The 20,803-nt window shown below is 39.8% G+C and overlaps 1 protein-coding gene across 1 annotated transcript in view; it reads right to left on the bottom strand.

The window, feature by feature from the left end:
* The window catches only part of CYTH3 (cytohesin 3), a 45,615-nt gene extending 26,725 nt beyond the window's left edge, over positions 1-18,890 (bottom strand). The window contains exon 1 of the mRNA XM_054391323.1: positions 18,860-18,890. Coding sequence (XP_054247298.1) covers positions 18,860-18,890 — 31 coding nt within the window. The remainder of the gene's footprint in view (positions 1-18,859) is intronic.
* Between the last annotated feature and the right edge of the window lie 1,913 nt (positions 18,891-20,803).

Genomic DNA, 20,803 nt, shown 5'->3' with positions numbered 1-20,803 from the left:
TTTACAGCTTATACTCAATAATGTATATTATTTCAGCACTTTGATCTATTTCTATTCGGAAGCCAAGTACTTTGCAACAACACAGAAGAACCACTTTCAAGCAAATAAAGGAGCATCACTTGGAGAGAAAGAAGAAAAACCACAAGGCATCAGCTTGAGTGAGATTTCACACTTAGCAAGTTGGTACTGGCTCCCCTATGTCCCTGCATCACTCTGCCAATTCCTACACAATCCTGCCTGGATCCTGTTTCTTCTGGGTTTGTCTTTTGCAGGCCAAATGGTTCCACTGAGGGACCACAGATTTGCACACATCAACACAACAGGCACAGCAGAAAGCCCTGGCAGCAAGAAAGGTACAGAGGACAGCAATCCCCTTGACAACAGCCAGCCCAAAAATCAGCTGATCTCAGCCCCAAAACCCCATCCTTACAGACTGTGTTCTCAAAATCCTAAAAGTAGTTCAACCTGATATTAAAAATTGATAAGTGTGGATTTCCCTTTAGGAGCATTCTTCTTTTGAAGTCAGGCTACTTCTGCTTCGAGATCAGAAGATGCTTCTAGGTCAACTTTTCTTTCTAAAATATGTAAATACAAATTACTGAATACGAAAAGAAAGCTGAATTTCACTTCACATTCTAAGTCTCCTACCCAAACACATTAATACTTGCATTAATAATATAAAGTGTTAAAATATGCATGGCCATGCATATTTAAGGAGCACAGAAAAAAATTGATACTCACTAATGTGGAAATTCTAACAGGAGATGGTGCCCACACCACAGTGGTATGTGTTTTGGGGAGGGCTATGAACCCATTAGCGCAGATACAGGAAATGCCACCCAAGATAACACAAGTTATCAATTACTGTTCAAAGAATCTGGTGAATTGCCATTCTGATTACAGTGGTACAGCTATACACTGTCACTTACACCATCATCTTAACACTACAGTCCTCCTTCCACAGGGAAAACAGTGACATCGAGGTAATGTGGGACAAATGCAATACAGTGCCAAGCACCATAAGTAAAAATGCTCAGTCCTGCACTGTCTTACTGTTTTAGGAACAGTGGTGCATTTATGTTACCTTAAGATTTTCTTACTCATCTTTTGAACAAAATTGATGCATCCAACTTTTCCCTACAGCAAATAATGGGGAAAGGGTGATCAGAATCCACTTTGTGCAGTAACACTACCAGTCTAAAAATTAGATACTGCCTTTCCAAAAATCAGAAGTCTCAAGCCTTTTCTTTACACTGAATTAGATCAACAAAATACTGTCAAACAGAATCACATTATTTTGCCCCTGCCCTGCAATATGTGTGCTGCAAGACAGAGTCTCACATAATATAATAAATAATTTTGGAAGAACTCAGTACTAATTTTCTCCTTATGGAGCACTCATATATGCAGAGTTGGAGAAACAAATAGGTAGGTTACTTAGTACATCTTCAGATGTTTGCATTTTAAAGCCTGTGCTTACATTACAGTAAGCATTAACACAAAATTTACTCTATAGAGAGTAAAGCCCTTCAAATTCTGAATTTCTTTTGTTCACTTTCATAGCAAGACCCAAGTCACAGGAAACTTTAGTACCTCAGAGTGAGAGAATGATCAGCAATAATGCTGAGAGAGACCATGGATAATAGCTGATAGCAAATGTATCTTTTAAGTGGGAGTCTTGGGAAGGAAATCAGGGTTCCCTCTAAGCATTATCTTGGAGGTGAAAGGAACAAATCACCATGCCAAGTATGCACAGCATAGCTGAGTGACACATTACAGATATCATGTATTTAATTGAAATCCTTCCTTCAGTACTGTGCAAAGAAAGGGCTGTAGAAGAGCAGTGGATTTTTTGCACGCTTGCAGTAGGAAGAAAAAAATTCTGAAATTAAGAAGCATAGATGTAATAGCTTTCCAAGAGCAAGATCTTTTAAGCCATGGAATAGAAGCAGCATGTACCTTTTAACCTGGGGCATTTATGACTTTGCCCAACAGAAAAATAGTGCATTACTAAACAGAATTACACAAAGAATGAGATGGAAAGGGAATGGACAGTCAGAGACTTCACAGTCCAGTACAGTTCACCTCAGATTGAGCCAAGCATGCAGGCCACGTTGGCATAATTAAAAACCACTTCAGTTTCAAACAATTGTAAGACAACAAAATTTCAGGTAAGGAAGCTTCAAGAAATTTCCATAAGCCTGCAGCAGACTGACATCATGCTGTACAATACGAAGATACCTAGTTCAAATCCAGATCAGAAAGCTGGCAAAGATAATCTACCTCTTCATGTAAAATGGGACATGCTTAGCACTGGACTACCTCCAGCACATCACCCATCACTAAAGTTGCTCTCTTCTAAGGGACTGAAAGTGGCCCTGTACACACACTTCAGCTGAAGAGCAGGGGAGAGTGATCAGCACAGACTGTTAACGGAAAACAGTTTGAAGATGTGGAAGCCCATACAGGCTGGAAAGCTGTGTAGCCTGAACTATCGCTGCCACTGACTAGGATTTTGGTTCTGTCTTTGCTTCTGAGGGTTTGGGGTGATTCTTAGAGACTCTGTGGAGTTTTAGGGAAAGTTTAAACTAATAGGAGAGCAAATCCTCCTCTGTCAACTCCTTTTCCTTGTCAGTCAGGACAGGACACCTTTTTTCTCTCCTAGCTGTCCCAAAAAGTATGTATGGATGAAGAGGAAAGCAGGGGGGTATTTCACCTCCCACTTGCACACAGCTGCCAATAGTCGCTGTGAAAAACTGGACTAATTACAAATGATCTGCTGCCAATCTAGATTGCTTTCGGCTCCAGGATCCAAGAATGGGACAACTCCTTCTGAAAGCAGAGATTATTTCATCATCTCTTGGGTGAAGAAGAGCCAAACAAGAACACACTGATCCCTTCAGCTTTTGAAATGTTATGAGAAGGAAAGGGAAAAGGGGAAAAAAATATAATTGTAGCAATGTGTTTCAGCTGTGCCCTTACACAACCACTGTTACCTACAGCACCTCCAGTTACTGGGAAGAGGAAATGGTTGGCTGGCATGCACCTACATTTTTTCCTAGGATAGACCCTGGAAAAAAAAATCAAAAAGCAAATATATCAGAGTAAGAGCAGACATTCCTGTCAGATCCATTTCGAGTAGCAGCATGGAAAATTGACAGGAATGTCGCTGAGCAGCTGCAAGGGGGTCCTGGAGCCCAGGCCCTGCATCTGCCCGCCAGCAATACTCTTGAATCCTGCTCAAGATCCAGGCACAGCTCATCAGACCTACCATGTTTCCAACAAGACAGTTTGGGCTCAGACAGTCTTTGTCACAAATTTCCAGTAACGTCTAATCTTGGCAATAAGAGAGGTGCTCACTGTACTTCACTCATTAGCAGACAGCATTAGCCAGTTACTTAGCTGTCTGTCTCTAAAGCACAAAAACACAATTTTCAGAAAGCAAGGCAAAGTTCACCTTTCCCCTTCCCCCATCCCTGCTTGTTACAGCTCTGGAATTAGATTTCAGAAGCAGTATTTATTGCAGAAGCTTTCTCCATATTCATTTTCCGAGATCAGTTGCACACTGAAGGAGGTGAAGCAACTGCCAGATTTGAAAATCTCCATTCACGGAAGAAAGCCTCCAAAAGGCAGCTACATAGTGTCATGTAGGACTGCTCACCTATCAAATAACTGCTCAAGCAGCATTCACCCTTCTCCCAAACAAGACAAATGCCTGATGCTGTTTAAGCCTTAGACATTCCTGCAGTGTCCTCCAAAAAAATTAACTCAAATACCTGCTATGGAAACCACTGAGCTTTAGTACTTGAAGAGGAACACCCTATAGGCAATAGTGTTTTGCTGCTTGGCCATCTTAGCTTGAATTGCTCCACCGTTTTGCTACTGCATCAACAGACCTGTTGGCCACATGCTCTGTAGCCCAAGAGGGCACTAGGAGAGGTCTGGAATTTTTTTATAGATTTATTAGTGAAGGAATAGTAAGGCTTAGGTAAAGACTATAAAGCATTTTCAGATTCCACAGAAATGAGTATATTTAGCCTTTGTGAATTGTTGGTTGCCATCACACCATGAAACAATTAGCTTGACAGGTCACTAATCCAGATATAAAGGAGTTTTTTACCTGGTCCACTGGCAAGTTTGCTGGATGGATCCTCTTACCATAAGGTCAAACCCCTGGTCTCCTATTCTTTGCTTGGCTAAAAACCTTAGCAGTTCATACCACATCTGGCTCACTGTGTTTCCAAAACAGAGCACATTCAGCATATGTCTGAATCCCTCTAAGTGCAGACATCAATCCTATGTTACACAAATAAAGATTTTTTTTAATACTCCAAGCAGACCTTCTAGCATTCTGATCAAAACCTCATTTGAAAAAATACATTTCTCCTATTTAAACTTTTCCTCAGTTTCAGCCAGATCTGCTAAAATATTACATTGCCCTTTCTAAGCTGTTTTCTCTGCCTGATACTGGCAAAATCACTACATTCCATCCAGAGATCAGTGAAAAATAATCTGAACACATAATCTTTTGTGCTTTGTTTTCAAATAATTTAATAACTTTTTTCTGCTAAGTACTTAAAAAAGAAATCCTTTCAACTTCAAAGCTCTAAGCAATTTAGCTTTATTACTCCCAATTTCTCTGATTTACAGCATATAAAATTATTCATTTTCCCTGAAAATGAATAAAGATTTATAAACTTTAAGCAACTAACAGGCATTCAACACTCAACCTCTTTTTAAATCCACCAGCTCCTGCTGCTCCTATTAATAAACATTCTTTCTCAGATTTCCACTTCATCCTGCCATGCTCAAATAGGAAACATTTCTGTTGACTGGGAAACAATTGACTGGGACCAAATGCTTTAGTTCTGCTACCCCTCAACATGACATAGAAGGTGAAAATAAAAGACACCACTGAGTAAAACCTACAGCAAATTATTAATCTTTTATCTCCAGACACCAGTTCATAGTGTGGTTATATGGAGCTTCAGCTAAGCACATTTCTAGAGAGGAGGTCTGCTCTTTGGAGCAGTGCTCTTACCAGGCATGAGCTTTCACTATACAAAGGCAAACTTTATACAAAGCTGAAAAAGAACTGACTCACATTACTATACTTGCAATACTTCTAGATTTGCCTTAGGCCAACCAGAAATACCAAGCTCTAACTTCTGTAACATGTAGTGAGAAAACTTGTTAATGCAGTTCCTATTTCACAAACAGGGATGATACAGCAGTGACTACAAAACACCTGGAGAATACCACTCACAGATAAACTCTTTATTGCTGTATTTCTTGATCAGTGAGAAAGGTGGTTGGTAATAAAGTGGTTAGGCATAGATCTTCTTGTCAATCATCTAATCCTGACAGCATACATCTAAACAGGCAGCAGTCTGCAGCCCATGTCAAAATTATACCAAAACTAGTTCTAAAAGGTTATTCAAGATTTGTCCTACCATCTTTTCAATGTATGAATAAATTAGACCTTAAAACATTGTTGAAGTATTTGAAACACAATCAGAACACCTGCACTGAAGCTGCAGATGTTTAGCCAGTGTCTCTAAATGTCCAGAAGCTAGTTGTGAAAGATAACATTTTGATCCTTTAAACAAAAAAGGTCACCAAAAACCAAGTTATACAAATTGGTTTTTCAATCAGGCTGTTAGATCTCATTAGACCTGACAGCAAGTATTTTATCATGAAAGCTTACAACTGCTAAATGGAAGCATCTATTTTTTCCTCTTTCCCAAATTCTTCCACAGATGTACCATTAAAAAAAAAAAGTCTTATCATATGCCAAAGAACTTCAAAGTATAATTAATTATGAACTACCAATGGAAGTCAAGCCATCCTACATCATCCTCACTAAGAACCTTATGAAAATTAAAATCTTAAAAATTTTCCATTTCAAATGTCAGGTTTGTCACTGGAAGTATTTTCTACTGATTTAATGAGGACGTACATGCTTTCACTAAATACTGCAGCACACAACACTGCATGGCATACATGATATGCCTGTACTAAATGGATGACATAGTTTCCATAAGAAACAGAAGAAATAGTAGCAATGGAAAATGACAGCTTATACAGACCCCCAGAATATAATCATGATATTGTTCATCAATGCCTGCCACCACTGTTAACTCTATACCAGAAAGTCTCAAGAGGAAGCTAGATATAGTAGCAGAAGCTGATGAACTTCCAGCTGCAAGGGGGTGGGAGGGAAAGGAAGCAGACTGATTAGTTGAATAGATTTATTGTATGCACATATTCCATGTTGAAACCCTGTATCTACTATAACATAATTTTTTTTGAGTCATTTGACTGTTCACAATTCAAACACAGGAAATGCTATCAGGCTAACATGTGTTTGTTCAGCAGGAAACCTTTTCTTCAAAATGCAAAACGAGGTAGTGAAAAGCTAAAACTTTGCTGGAATTGTCATACCATTATTTCTCAAACCTGAAGAGGACCTTTTGATGTTCTCTTGTTGCATCAGAAAATAATCTCCTAAATCCATCTCAGCTCCAAATACAATGCACTTACAGTTTCCAGGATGAAAGACATGATCATACTGCTTTCTTCAATTTAGCTGGCAGATTATATTCTTAAGCCACAAACTTTTTCTGAATTTTCTTTAACTACATGATGGATACAGCAAGCATGTTGGAAGTAAACTTGTAAGCGAAGTTTCTTATTCTAGTTGCTGTATTTTAATGGTCTGTGACACAGGCAGAGTCTACACACAACCCATTTTTCAAAATGTACTGAAAGCTGACCTGCACTTCAAGAAAATGATTAAACTGAGAGATTCTTTTAGGCTTTTCACAAATCAAATAAAGATCATAGCTTTCAAAAACTTGGTGAAAATAATTTTGACTACCATTTTCTCAAAACTTTGTAAAATAAAGTAGCACTGCTTATTTAGCCACTACTACTGGGAAGAAAAAAAAAGAGCATGCAAATTATTTCTCTTGTATTAATTTATATAATTGTATTAAAAAAGAAAATAAAAGATAAAATACAAGAGTGTTTGGGAGAGGAAACAATGTGACCAAAGCCCAAACACAGGTACACATATACATCACTCAATGCAGTAGTAGAGCAAAAGAAGCATCACCATGTGCTTAATTAAACAGAAGAAGAAACACTTATCAATTTAAAAACCAAAACTAAACAGATTTGGTTGCAGGTTTACAAAACACATTGACAGCAAATTAATTCAGTCACCAGACAAATAGCATTAACTGGTTTTGTCACTCATGCATAGACTGCAGCAGTCCTGCCACCAAAACAAAACTTCTTGGTTTTTACAACTGGTATTGGTGAGCACATTCAAGAATTCCCAAAATTATTACATTTGACCTTGCTATATGAACATCATAGGTATTTCTGCATTGCAGCTGATTTGCAGCTGAGTTCTGCCTGCAAAGTAGCATTTTGTCCACATTTCTCTTCCACTTTGAAGTCACAGATGAGCCCCTACTAGTTCAGGAAGGAAAATACAACTTGCTGCTGTTATGTTCTAGTACTGTGGGGCAAAATGCCAGGCGGTCCGACAGCGAACAGACCAACCACCAATCTTTCTCAGTTTGTCCCTTTTTTTTTTTCCTCCTCTTCCCTCCCCTGTAAAAAAATTAGGATCACCAACCAATTAAGTCACACAGAAAAGAATGGACAAATACTGCCCACAATTATGCTTGAGACAGGAGTTATGTTTTAAAATTCCTTTCACTGTCACTGGTAATGGAAACAACTTGCAGTATGTCAAGCTAGCTCTTCCAGGCAATTAGGACTTACAGTTGTATACTATTGTTACTAAACTTATTAAATTAGACTAGCATAATTACAAACTGAGTAACAACGTTTGGAACAGAAGAATTCTGAAATTCAGGTAGTCATTTGATGGACTCCATAGGCAAGTTAAGTTTGGAGGGAAGATTTGGGAAGGAAGCAGAAACCTGAAAGACAGTACATTTCAACACTGGCATCAACAGCCTCAAGTAACTAACAGGATAACTGGCTACAATTATAAAGAAACTTGAGAAATACGACATTTTTAACAAGGGGGGGGAAACCACACACACAAAAAAAAAAAAAACCAACAACCCCAAAACAAAAAAAACCAAAACCCCAAACTGTTTCAAAAGAATAAAAGAAATATTATGTTGATCATCATCAAGCATTCTCACCACTCCATATATCTGTGTGGTTCACTTTTTCTGTTTAATTCAAACTCTGATGATGCTTTGGACTGAAAGCATCAAATGTACCAAGGGTGAACCAAACTCTGCAGAATGACACTGGGCTTCTCTTCTCCCTACACACTTAAGCTCTGTAAACCAAAGACTAGCAATACACAGCATAATTAAGTTATTAAAATTAAAACTGTTTGATATACTTCATGTTGTAGCATTACATATTGTACCAACACTTTAAAAAGAGTGAAGAATTTTAACTGAAACCTTGTATTATGAATGAGAAACTGGTATCTTCTTCCATAAGTAATCTAGAAGAGCAGCCACCTTCATACTCCAACCAGCCAACTTCATTTCTTTTTAAAAAACAAACCAAGAACTCTTAGATGACTTAAAGTCTACAGCAAAATCTGAAGGCGTTTAAGTATTTCAGGATGGGATTTATGGCAGAGTTCTGAAATGGATACTCCTAGTTCCTGTTGCTTTTACGGGAATATTTTTATAGAGAGTCACTTTTTTCCCACCCTACCCTTTTCCTTTGCTGAATTTCCACACAATAACTTAGATTTGACCATCACCGGACATCTGAACAACAATAAAAAAGTTACAGCTGGATCCTGTATTAGTCCCAGCTGCACAGGATCTTTGGCTGCCTTCAGAAAACAAGAGAGCCAATAGTAAAATTTCTTTTAGCAGTTTACCTTTAAATAAATTGGTTTTCCATATGCTACTACAACAAACTCCTTTACTGCTCAATGCAAACTGAAGTTATCCTTCCTTTTTTTCATCCCTTTCATAAAAAAATAAACTAAAAAAAAATCCTTGTTCAAAAACCTTTGCTCCAAAATGCCAGAAGATAATCATCTCCATATGGTCTTTCAAGTCTAACATACCACAATGGGTCTATCTGCCAAGTCCACCCACCCACAGGCTCCATAAACTGTAGAGCATTATTTTTATTTCATTTGGATTACCAATTTCACCCAACCTTTCCCCTTTGTAACACGTTACTTCTGCAGGCTTACAACCCAGGTAGAATACACAAAAGGAAAGCAAATTTTCAGCAAAATAAAAACAAGTAACATACTGTATAACCTTTTTACTTTGGATACCAGTAAATTCACAGCAGAAGGACTTAAACTGGTCTTCTTTTTATAAAATAGCTGGTCTTCTCTTATAAAATATCACCGAATCTTTTAAAACATTCATGTGATACTACATCATTTATTGGTACAAGACCAAGACTAAATACTGCAGTCTTTCCAACCTATGCTGCACAAAATGAGAGTGAGGAGTGTTAGATGTATTTTGATTAAAAAAAAAAAAAAAACACCACACTGGGAATGGGGAAGCTTCCTCTCAGATATTTAAAAAGTTACTATATTTAATGCACAAAAATCCACATCCTATAGCCAAAAAAAATAATCAACTCCATATGCTCCATTTATCTGTCCCTGCTAAAACATCTACAGCAAACTGAAATGTCACAAGCTGCCTACAAAGGTTGACCTCATGTAATACATAGAAACTTGGCTTAAGACCCAGTCTGAGATGCCCAGGCAACAGAAGTAACCAGCAACACTCACATGAAGAACAAACTAGACATAAACCTGAAACATTTTAATCTCTTCATTCTGACTCCAAATGTTTTCATAGGCAACAGCCATTTCTCTAAACTTTGCCCCTGACAGACCTTGGCTATCAGTTTCTGCTTAGGACACAGTTTCTATACAAACTGCAATTCAGGAATAGCAGCTCACATGATGAGATGGTGGGAAAACAAGCACAGATATTCTTGTCCCCAGACGAATGTTAGATGCTGCTTAAAAACGTTGCAACTATGTGATATGGCAATTTTCTTAAGTAAAAGGGTAGTACATGAGATCAAAAGTGACTTGTAAAAAAGAGCAAGCTAAATAATAATAAAGTTCTATAAAATAAAAAAGTTACTTTTGAGACCACAAAAATATATTTCCATAATACAGACTACCATTTAGGCAGCTACGTGACAGATGCCACACACAAAATGAGTATTCTCCAATTAGTATATGCTAGGGTTACAAAATGCAAGACTAAATCAATGACTTCTTCACTCTGACAGAGGGTCCCAAGCAGAACCCTTTTCAGTTACAAGGCGGGGGGGGGGGGGGAAATTATGGGGGGGGGAACAACCAACAACAGAAGAACCACAAAACACAGACCCACACTCACCTACCTCACACAACAAAGTCCATAGAACTATCATAATGGATCATCAGCCTGCACAGTTTGTACACAGCAGCTCCTGTGTGAGCAATCAGAAACAGCTGAGCACTTTACATGTACAACAAAGGGGAGAGGTCCATTTGATATTCTCAAGAAGAACTCAAAAATGGTCCTATGGAGAACCAAGTCCCTGTCTACTGTACATTAGGAAATTCACGGTCAAAGAATGCATGCAACTTGGAAGGTTATTCCCAAGGAATGGAGTTTCTCCATAACAGAACCACCATCACTTCTCACAACCACTTCATTTAACCCCCACTTCCTGGGAAAATAGTGAAACAAAAACATGCAGCAGCTTTACAAATTCGAAAACTGCATTTGCAAGCGGTCAACGCTGTACTCAGACAGAGAACACAGCCTGGTGGGAAAATTCCTCCTCAGTGTATTAGAATGACTAGGCAGGAAGTTCATTAGTCCAAACTTAGATGAGCAAGAAAGAAAAAAAAATTATTTGGAATCTGACTACTGAATATAGTTCCTTATTTTATAATACCAATGCAATTAGAAATGTCCCTTTTCACAATCCCCTCTCTCTTGTAGTAAAGCAACAGGGTCTGTTTATGTGACCCTACAGGCAACACTGCTTCTGAATTAAACAAGGAACTTATTAAGGAACATGATTATCTACAGTACATGAAAGCAAAAATGTAACAACAAATAAAGACTCTTGAGCACTTGGAATTAAGCACGAAAACAACCTGAACGATATTTTGCAATATGAATCAGATTGGAAAAATAAAAAAAATACATATCTCTGTGCTAGGAGTAACACCAAGTATTACAGTGTTGTAGAAAAACGTAGAGGTGACTCATTAAATTATCACATCTCACAGTGCCTCTTAGAGAAAACAGCAAGAGGCAATCCCCTTACTTGCACATGCCAATTTTTTCAGCCTTTTCTCATGGGTGCATGCATGTGAGAATGAGTGAGCACAACAGACTAGACACATTTCTTACCCATCAACTCCTTCTGCCAAAGTAGACCGAGCGTAGCACTCAATTTCAATCTGATTTGACTGAGGAGTAGATATATTCCTTCAAGCTGTGTGAGAACTGGTAGCTGAGTAGAAGAGACGCTAAAATTAATTCCCACAGTTACTGTTCAGTCTCTTCCATACCCTGAGAATCAGCAGACTTGTGTTTCATTGTTTTCACACAGCTGCTTTGTTAAGAAACTTAGGGTATTTTATCCCAAAATCAAAAACAGCTTCTCCTTTCATATTAAGGACCCACATCTGCAGAGAACAGCAGCAGCTCCTCAAAATCCAACTGAGTCCTTGGACATGATAGTGAAGTTGAATTCAAATTGGGCTTTCAAAAATGAATAGATCTTCAGTTCTTGTTGAAGAATTTTCTTATGGAATTCAGAAAAATCATTAGTTAATATTCTTGCAGTAAGATCTGTCCTTGTTGGTACAATTTCCATCACATTTCACATTCTTTCCATATACCTGGCATAAGGTAACTATTTCTTTTTATAATAAACACAACATCTGAAAAATGAAGGGTAATTAGTAAAACCACACCAAGAAGTCCAACCTGTTGAAAAATTAGATCAAAGATCTTCAGTACTCCATATCCTAAATGAGATTCTGATTTAGATTTCACAAGCTTCCAGCATGCAACATTTCCTGTTAACTCCATGAAATCCTACTGAATTTTTCAAACTTTTTTTTGCCAGGAAACACCACATAGTGTTTGTGTTTGCCTTTTAACATGTCAACTTCTATTGGAAAACCTACTTAATTATACAATAAATATGTAGAAGAAAATATCATAACTTCAATGAAATTGCAGAAGCATTTATGCATCAGTTTATTTTTTGAATAAAATGTAATATTGCCAAATAATGGGTTTAAAGAAACTCAGGAAGTAATGAAATAAATGTGACACAGATGTTCACCAAAAAAAAAAAAAAAAGAATGTTTTTAGTTCATAGCAACCGAATAGGTCAAGCCATTTCCTTCTCCAGGCAAGTCTCAGAGGACCACAAAACACATGGTTTTCTAGTGGATTTTTTGTGTCTATCCCACTAAGAGGAAATGCTGCTGTCCAAAAAAATTGCAATACTAAGTTTTCCCATGAAATTGTTGGAATTAAAAGGAGGAATTAAATTATGCAATTAAAACTAATTTGCTAGATGTCAAAATTACACAAATGGCATCATTAAGTACACTTTTACTACCCAAGTCAAATACCTTCCACATACTGCTCTAAAGGAATGCACAGGTCTGAAAGGCCAGCATTCTGTCTGTTCAAACAACCTTTCCTTTGCTTCTATAAATCTGAAAGTAAAAATCACATGTCCTTCACCTCCATTGGATTCCCGCCTTACACTTCAATAAGTTGTCAGGTTTTTCTAATAAAACAGCTGTTAAGTACTTTTTTTTATCCTCTGTGAATGAAGAATATGGTCAATGTGTCCAAACTCTTCACTAAACCAAGTGCAATCTTTCCGCATGCGCTCGAGTACTCATGAACCACAGGAGACAAAGTAAAGCAGACATAAACTAACACTTTACTTCAAAAAGGAGGAAAAAAAAAATCATGTAAGTTCATTAAATCATTACAAAACACTATCCCACATGCTGGCTAGTTCCATGCAGAAGCTTACAGAAAATGTCTCATATGATCCCACACCCAGATTAAATATATTTGTGCATTTAAACAGGAAAACTAATATTGCACAGGAGAACATAACTTATTTCATAACTTTGAGATTGTAAAAGTGTTCCAGAAGTTTTGCATTGCCCTTTTTATTACAACTTTTCTACAGACTATTTTAAGAATAAATTATAACATCTCACTATTTACTCGTCAATAACCAATTGGGATGTCAGTGTGTATCCACCAATATAAAAAAATGAAGTGGGTAGAAACAATATAAAGAGCTCTGTTTTAGACTCATTAAGCTTAAGATGACGATTATACAACCTTAAGATGTCAAACAAGCCAACATTAGCTGGGACAGATGGTACTAGATCCAGAGCACACAATACATGCTGTGAGTCATCAGTTTAAATATGATAGTTCCATTATATTTGCAAATTTGATTCTCCTGAAACAAGATGTAGAGAGGAAGAGAGCATTAAACAAAGTGCAGGGTCCTGGAAATCTTCACAAAAAAGCTGGAAGCAGAAAGATCATCTTCCACGTGAAAATGCAATTAACAAGATAGAAGAACAAGAACAATCAAAAAAAGCCAAAAAAAAGAGGAAGATTTCAAAAAGAAAAGGATAGTAAACAGTACTAGAGGCAGCTGGCAGGACAAAGAGAAGGAAGGGAATGTACTGAGCACAAAGGGTCATGACAAGTGTGGAAAGGACCTAGGATGAACCTGGAGGAGATACTCTTCAGGCAGTGACAGCCAACAGCTCTTTCAATGACTTTCAACATTAAAAGGAAATGGGGCAGTAGTTCAAAAAGTAAATGGGGCCAAAGAAGGACTGTAAAAAGAAATTGACTAAAACATGTTCACATTAGGAGGGAAAGGAAGGGAGCAGAATATAGCAGCAAAACAATTTAAAGCTTTTAAAACCTTTCTGTTGTACTAGTCAAGACTTATAGGATAAAAAGACAGCAAGCAGAAGAAACAAACAAACAAAAAAAACCCACAGGGCATTTCATTTGTTTTCCTGTTAAAAAACTGTTCAAAATTCTACCAAGAAAAAAGGGGAGGGAATAAGTATGATGAGATTGAGAAATTCAATGTGAATTGCAGACTGTATCTTGGAAGACTGTTTTGCCTCAAGATTCGCATTCCCTCAACTGGTAAATCCAAAAAAAAAAAAAAAAACCAAAGCAAAATTGCAATATCCATTCAGTAACAGTACTTGGGGGAGCCCATTATCAGGTAGCTATTCCTGGGATTCCCAGACATCATTTTGTAGTGTACACTCTGTTCCACTAAGTAAACCCTACAGCTTTCATTCCTAGATGTAACAGCACACAGATATGATGTTATAGGCATAATGTTCTCCTAAACCCATGGCCTGCTTACATTGCTGAGCACAAGTCACTAAATGCCATTATATAATAACAGAGTAAGTTTGGCAACCTCCAGAAATTGCATTTAAAAAGAAAGTATATTCTTCCAATTCACAACTAAAAATACTGAACATTAGGCTAAGAAAAAGCTTACTATTACTGCAATTAACAAGCCCATTCTCTGATATCACAAGAAAACTAGTATTTACAACACAATTATTAATATTTTATTACAGCAGTTTTTATTAGAGTGGTAACAGATTAAATGGGTTTGGGGCTAAAAATTAAAATATTACTGATCTGACAAATAATCTGCACAAACATGAGATTAGTTTACCTTGCAGAAATATTTATCTAGTTTAAAGAGAGTGCATGGAGCTCCACTGGCTGATAAAAGTCCTATTTATGTCATTAAGTTTTTTGTGCTCTGTCTCTATCTGCTCTTTTTCTCTCCCTATAATTGAATTGTGTGGTCAGTCTACCACTCAGGTACAGTTTTATATTCTTGGCATTTCCCTACAGTGCCATTTAAAACTACAAACCCTCTTTTAAAAGGCTTTCGGGACAATGTTTTAAAACTATTGGTACGAGTTACCCACCTTGACAAGTAGGGAGTGAAACACGATTAATGTTCTTCTGCATTAAAATATATTTACTATTTTACAAGTTTCTTTTATTATAAACAAAACACACAGATTAAATGTCTATACCCATAAGGAGGCCACATGGACTCTTCTATCTTTAATGTCTAACTTTGAAAGATACCACAATGCGAAAAGACCAGAAGCGATAAGGCTGCTCATGTCGCAAAGTGAGAGAAGGATATGCATTTAATAAAATTGGAAACATTTTTTCCTAAGAAAAATCTGAGTTTTTTGTTGTTTAACAGTTTTTACCTATAAATGGATAACTGCTTTGCCCTTTACATGAACAGAAGTCATCTTGCTAAATCTGGTTTGGCAGTAAATCCATTCTTTTGAGTCCTCTCTGAGATGACCTTGTCTCTTGGTCTAGTTCCTTGTCAACGGCTGTCTACGTAACACAATCAACTTGCTACCTGGCACCATCACTGGCAACTACAGCCAACAGCTAGCACAGCTTGGCAACTGAACTGCTCTCTCCCAAAAAAAAGCTTCAAAATTCGGAAATAAAACAGTATGTAAACCTAAATGCTGTAATTAGTGCTATTAATCTGATCTATTTGTCAAGCAGAAGCAGGATTTTAACCTCTTGGCATGTCTGTTTAGAGTCCTTCATAAAGGCAGCTTAAAACAAACATACATACATACAGTTAGCAAGTACTCAGTCTTGCAGTCTTTTCCAAGAGCACCGAGTTGAATTTTGGGGATCACAAAGCTGCTGCATAACTGGACTCAAATTCAGAGAAATTAAGCACTATTCTGAGCCTCCAGCACTGACTGTTTTACTTTCAAGATTACACAGAAGATCACTTACTGTTCAGCAGCACTCAACCATACCACCTGCTGCCAACAGCACTATTCAACATGAAGAGCTCAGTTCACTGGTACCACCACATAGCAGTAAGCACTTAAAAAAAGCCTCAGTCATATCGCAAAAGATGTGGTTTTAAATCAAGTGAGGAGAAGGAGGAGGAGAGATTTCCTGGATTATGTGAACCACAGAGATATTTTAATCAGAACACAAAAGAAGGTTGAGATAAACACCAACTGACTCGGATCATATCACATCAATAATCCATGCACAGTGCCTCTGCTGAAATCAATGAGAGGCTTGTGTGTAAGTGGATTGTATAATATAAATGCATGCCCCTATTTAGAGCTCCACATACAAAAGAGAAAGCAGTGCTAAGAACAATTCCCTTAATTAACGTTTCTCTTCCATCAAATGCTTCTAAAAAAAGAAATCCTAACTCTAAACAGCTCTGATTTCATTAACAGTTTTGTTTTTGCTTGTTTTTTTTTTCAAAGACACTAAAACAACTGACCCCATTTGACAAAGAAGAGAACTGAAGCATAGGATGCAAATTAAACTGAAGAGCAGGGCAGCAGGCAGAACTGAACTGGGAATAGCAGCTTACCTTCTGAATCACAGTTTAATGTCCTAGATATTTAGATGATTATCTAGACCAAGTCTCTAATTAGGGTGATTGTGTACAGTCCTCAAATAATTTTGCATACTTCCTAAAGTACTTGTGCACAGTGATTTGCTTATCTCTCTGAGTTTCCCACTCAGTAAGGTAAACTTTTTGAGGATTGCAAATGCTTTGCAGAGGTTCAAAATACTGGACTGCCCTGGTCAGACTCCCCTGGTACCCTAAGAGTCTTACTACTCAACAGCAAGAAAGGATTTTAAAATTGGCTATGAAATCTACACTTTCTGGATGTTTGCTACTACAACAAGAAAAGAAAGAAAATCCCTTTCACTTCAAAATAATAATTCATCAGCTGAAAAGGACCTAACTAATGCTACTGTTCCAAATTGAAAGTGGTCCCTAATAAAAGCTATAATGGATCTCTATTCAAGGAAGAAGTGCAATACTCACAAGAAGCTTGTGTAAAATGTCAAAGACACTGATTGCAAAAAAAAAAATTCCAGTCTTGTTAGTCTACAATTTTTTTACAGTGAAGCCAAGTACAAAGGAACATAAATTATATTCTCATTTGACCCAAAGAAAGCAACATGCTTATTAATGTGATATAAAGCTATAAATAATAGATCCACTTGCATGCTAAGTAAAAATCTGACTTTACCTATAGAACCAGTCCTTAGCTAAATACACACTGTCTCCCCCAGTGGTCCTGAGTATTTTTCCTCCCAGGAAAATCCAGCTTTGAAATGTTAACACCTTATGAAAGACTGATTCAGCAATACAGCCACTTTCTAGCTGACAATTTGAATGTTATTAAGTACTATTTTACACAGGGTCAGCGCCAATAACAAGCATGCTAATCTCCCTTAACTACAGATGCAAGTCCATAATACTGTGAAAATAACATATTTTGAGTTGAATGAGCTTTCTGTTCTTTACAATTACAGTGTTCAACTGTTTTGAATAATAACTTTTCAGAATTGGCTTTTGTGTCCCTTCTTCAGAATTTTTTTTAAGCCTATCACTGACAAAATGAGCAGAAATGCCTCCTGAGAAGTGGCCACATTTTCAGACAACTGCTTGAAGAATTATTTTTCTGATTCATCATAGTATTTTTTCCCAAGTTGTCAAAACAAACACCACACCCACTTGATTTCCGAGTTCTGGGTAATTATATTTAGAATTAGCAAGCACCATGCAACTATTAATCATACAAGGCTTAGCCCTCACTTTACCTATTTAGAAATCAGCCAGTGCATTTAAACGCAGTCTGCCTAGCATTTTTTTTAAGATCTATCATCATCACTTCAACCTGTACCAGCACCACCGACACAGTAACAGACACTGCGAATATAGGGCAGCCCATTCAGTCAATCCCTCTGCCCCAAGGCAGGATCAGCAGCCACTCCGCAGCCACCATTATCGCTGATGATACACAAGAACTGGTTATTTCAGGCAGCAGCTTTACACACGCACTCACAAAACACATTATAAATTAAAGGAGGGGAGCGTGTTGCAAGTCTGCAGCGCCTTAAACTGGGACAGTGAGCAAACCGGCCTCTAAAAGATAAAAATTAAAACTCAAAGCTTCCCAAGACGCAAGTCCGGATTTTCCAAAAGTAGAAACTAGCAACATCAACGCCGCTGCCTTGAGAAACAATTCGCCTTGTTTAAACTGGATCAACCACCCCGTGATTATCACCGAGCCTCCATTAAGATCACACACAGAGAGCCCTCGCAAAGGTTAATTATTCTCTTCACTGCAAGACACATACTTTTTTTCCCCTTCCCCTCTCCCATCAGAAGCGCAGCTGCACGCAATGTCGCGGGGCTGTCACCGCGGTGAAGGGACGGGGACTCGCCTGCCCTGCCCGGCCTTGCCGCCCCCTTTTGTGCCTGAACCCGCCATGCCGGCTCAAACTCATGTCCCCCCGCCCCACGCCTGACCCTTCCCGGGAGCGGGGGCGGCCGCCGCGGGGCACAGAGCCCCCATTGTCGCCGCCGGCTAAGGGGCCAGCCTGCGCCGCTCCCCGGCTCCTGGGACCTGCTCGGCACTCGCTGCTACAGTCACTCTGCTCGGGCTGGCCTCTCGGCTCTCGGGGGAACGCCAAGCAGGACGAGACCAAAGTACCGGCGGGCTGCTCCGCGCCGAGGGGAAGGGCGCGGCGGGGCCGTGGCGGCAGCGGCAGCAGCGGCGGCGGCGGCGGCAGCAGCAGCAGCAGCAAATGTCACGGCCTCAGAGGCCGGGGAGCAGGGCGCCCCGACGGCAGGCGCGCCTTCCACACACCCCCGGCGGCCAGGTAAGGGCCGCGTCCCCTCCCGCGCAAGTCCCGCCACTCACCGCCGCCACCTCCACCGCCCTCTTCGTCCATGTTGGGGCCGCAAGCAGGACGCTCCGCGACGGCCGCGGCTGAGAGAGGCCCCGGACTCACTCCACTAGCTCGGCTCCTCCTTCGCGGCGCTCCGCGCCTCGAGGCCCCTTCTCCTCCACCTCCGCCGCGCTGTGCCGCTGAGCTCCTCTGCCCAGTCCCTCTCCTCCCACCCCTGTCTCAGCCCCGGCAGCAGCCGCCGCCTCGGCACAGCCGCCCGCCCCTCTCATGTGACCCGTGTAGGGGCGGAGGGGGAAGGCAGGCCTGGCCGGCGCAGGGCCGCCACCCCTGCCGCCACAGGGTCGTCGGCCACGGCCGTAGTGCCTCCTCCCCTCAAGGGGCGGCAGCCCTGCGGCGAAAGGAGGCCGAAGAAAGGAGCCTCGCGCCTCTGCTTTTCCGTGTTCCCGCCCCAGCAGGTTCCGCACGGCGCGGCCTGGCGGCGTTGAGGGCCGTAAACTGACTTTCCTGTGGGTTGGCAGAGGCCATAGTGGGAGGGGGTCGAGGGCGGCGATCGGGAGCGGGAGGAGCCTGGCTTGCAGGGCACCCGCTGGGGAGCAGCCTGAGGGCTGTCGTGAGAGGGGCCGAGGGGAGCCATCGAATCAGTTGGGTTTATGTCAACTGGGGTTGGCCCTTGAGGTAGCCAGAAAATGCAGCACCAGTGACTCTTTTCCAGAAGTCTAAAGAGGGGAGGGGGAATAGAGGGAGGAGGTGACAGGAAGGCGAAGGCCGAGCTGGCCTGAAGCAGCTTCGTGAAGAAGGGAGTGAGGTGGTTTGAAGTTTCCGAAAAGGAGCCTGAGGCATGTGATGTTTCAGCGTGTTTTCTGTTGATTCTTGCTTGCTCCTTGTCCTTGGGTCCGGTCCAGGGCAGCTGGGTACTTCCGCTGACAAAGGGGTCATAAAGAACCTTCCATGTCAATGGCTCTGTACCCTCTACGCAGCAGTGGCTTTTGCTTTGGTGTGTTTTCTCTGCATTGGTAACAGAAAGGATTTGCCTGCTTACTGGCCTAGGAGTCAAAGGATCTCTGGGATTTCTTAACTCTTCAGTAAAGATCTTCAGTGAGATACCTCAGGAATCGAGATATAGCATCCTCCCAAGTCTGTAAAGGTAAACAGAAGTGTGCTGGCACAGACCACTCTTCCTTCCTTCCTTCCTTTCTTGGCATCACCCCTCTTTATTTTTTAAAAGCCTTTGGTGTCAAAATTTTATTCAGAAAGGAAGCTGCGGGAGGAAAGGGTCAGCCAACAGGAAAATACCATTTTTTTCATTTTCCTCCTGTAGGCTGGCATGGGAGAGAGCACAGTCTAGGAAGCTGTGTCGAGAGTGCTCACCTCTTGACACCACGGCTAATGGGTGGTTATTACAGCACATTTTGCTGAGAGATGAGGTTTGTCTCTGACAGCTGCTCAACTGATAAAGCATTTTACCTCATCTACAAAGCATAAATATCACAAACCTTTAAAATACTCCTCTGTATTTCATATTTTAAATTAAACATTGTCATAATTTAGTAAGTTAGTGTATAAGAAGGATATAATAACATAAATCAGAAGCTTTACCTTGGTAAGAGATTTATTTTGCAATGTGTGTCAGTGAAATGCGATAATAGAGTGGTTTTAAGATAGGTCTGAAAGCAGATGAAGTGGCAGTGGGCTCTGAATATTTTTGCACACTGAGCAAACTGTTAATTTACATAAGAGGGCTTGTGAGAAAATTATAATTTGTTAATTGATCACAGATTGTTTGCTTTCCTTTTATGTGTGTTGTTTTAAACCTTACTTGTGTTCTTTTTGTTACCTTCCTTCCTCCCTCCCTTTTGTTATAAGGAAAATTCTAGTGCAAAACAAAGGCAAGCTGAGTCACTAATTCTAATAACAGAGAACAGTGAGCTGTGGAGAGCAGTCCTCCTTTACCAGTT

The sequence above is a fragment of the Indicator indicator genome, chromosome 22 (genome assembly GCF_027791375.1).
Source record: "Indicator indicator isolate 239-I01 chromosome 22, UM_Iind_1.1, whole genome shotgun sequence".
Lineage (NCBI taxonomy): Eukaryota > Metazoa > Chordata > Aves > Piciformes > Indicatoridae > Indicator > Indicator indicator.
This window is presented reverse-complemented; position numbering and strand designations above follow the sequence as displayed.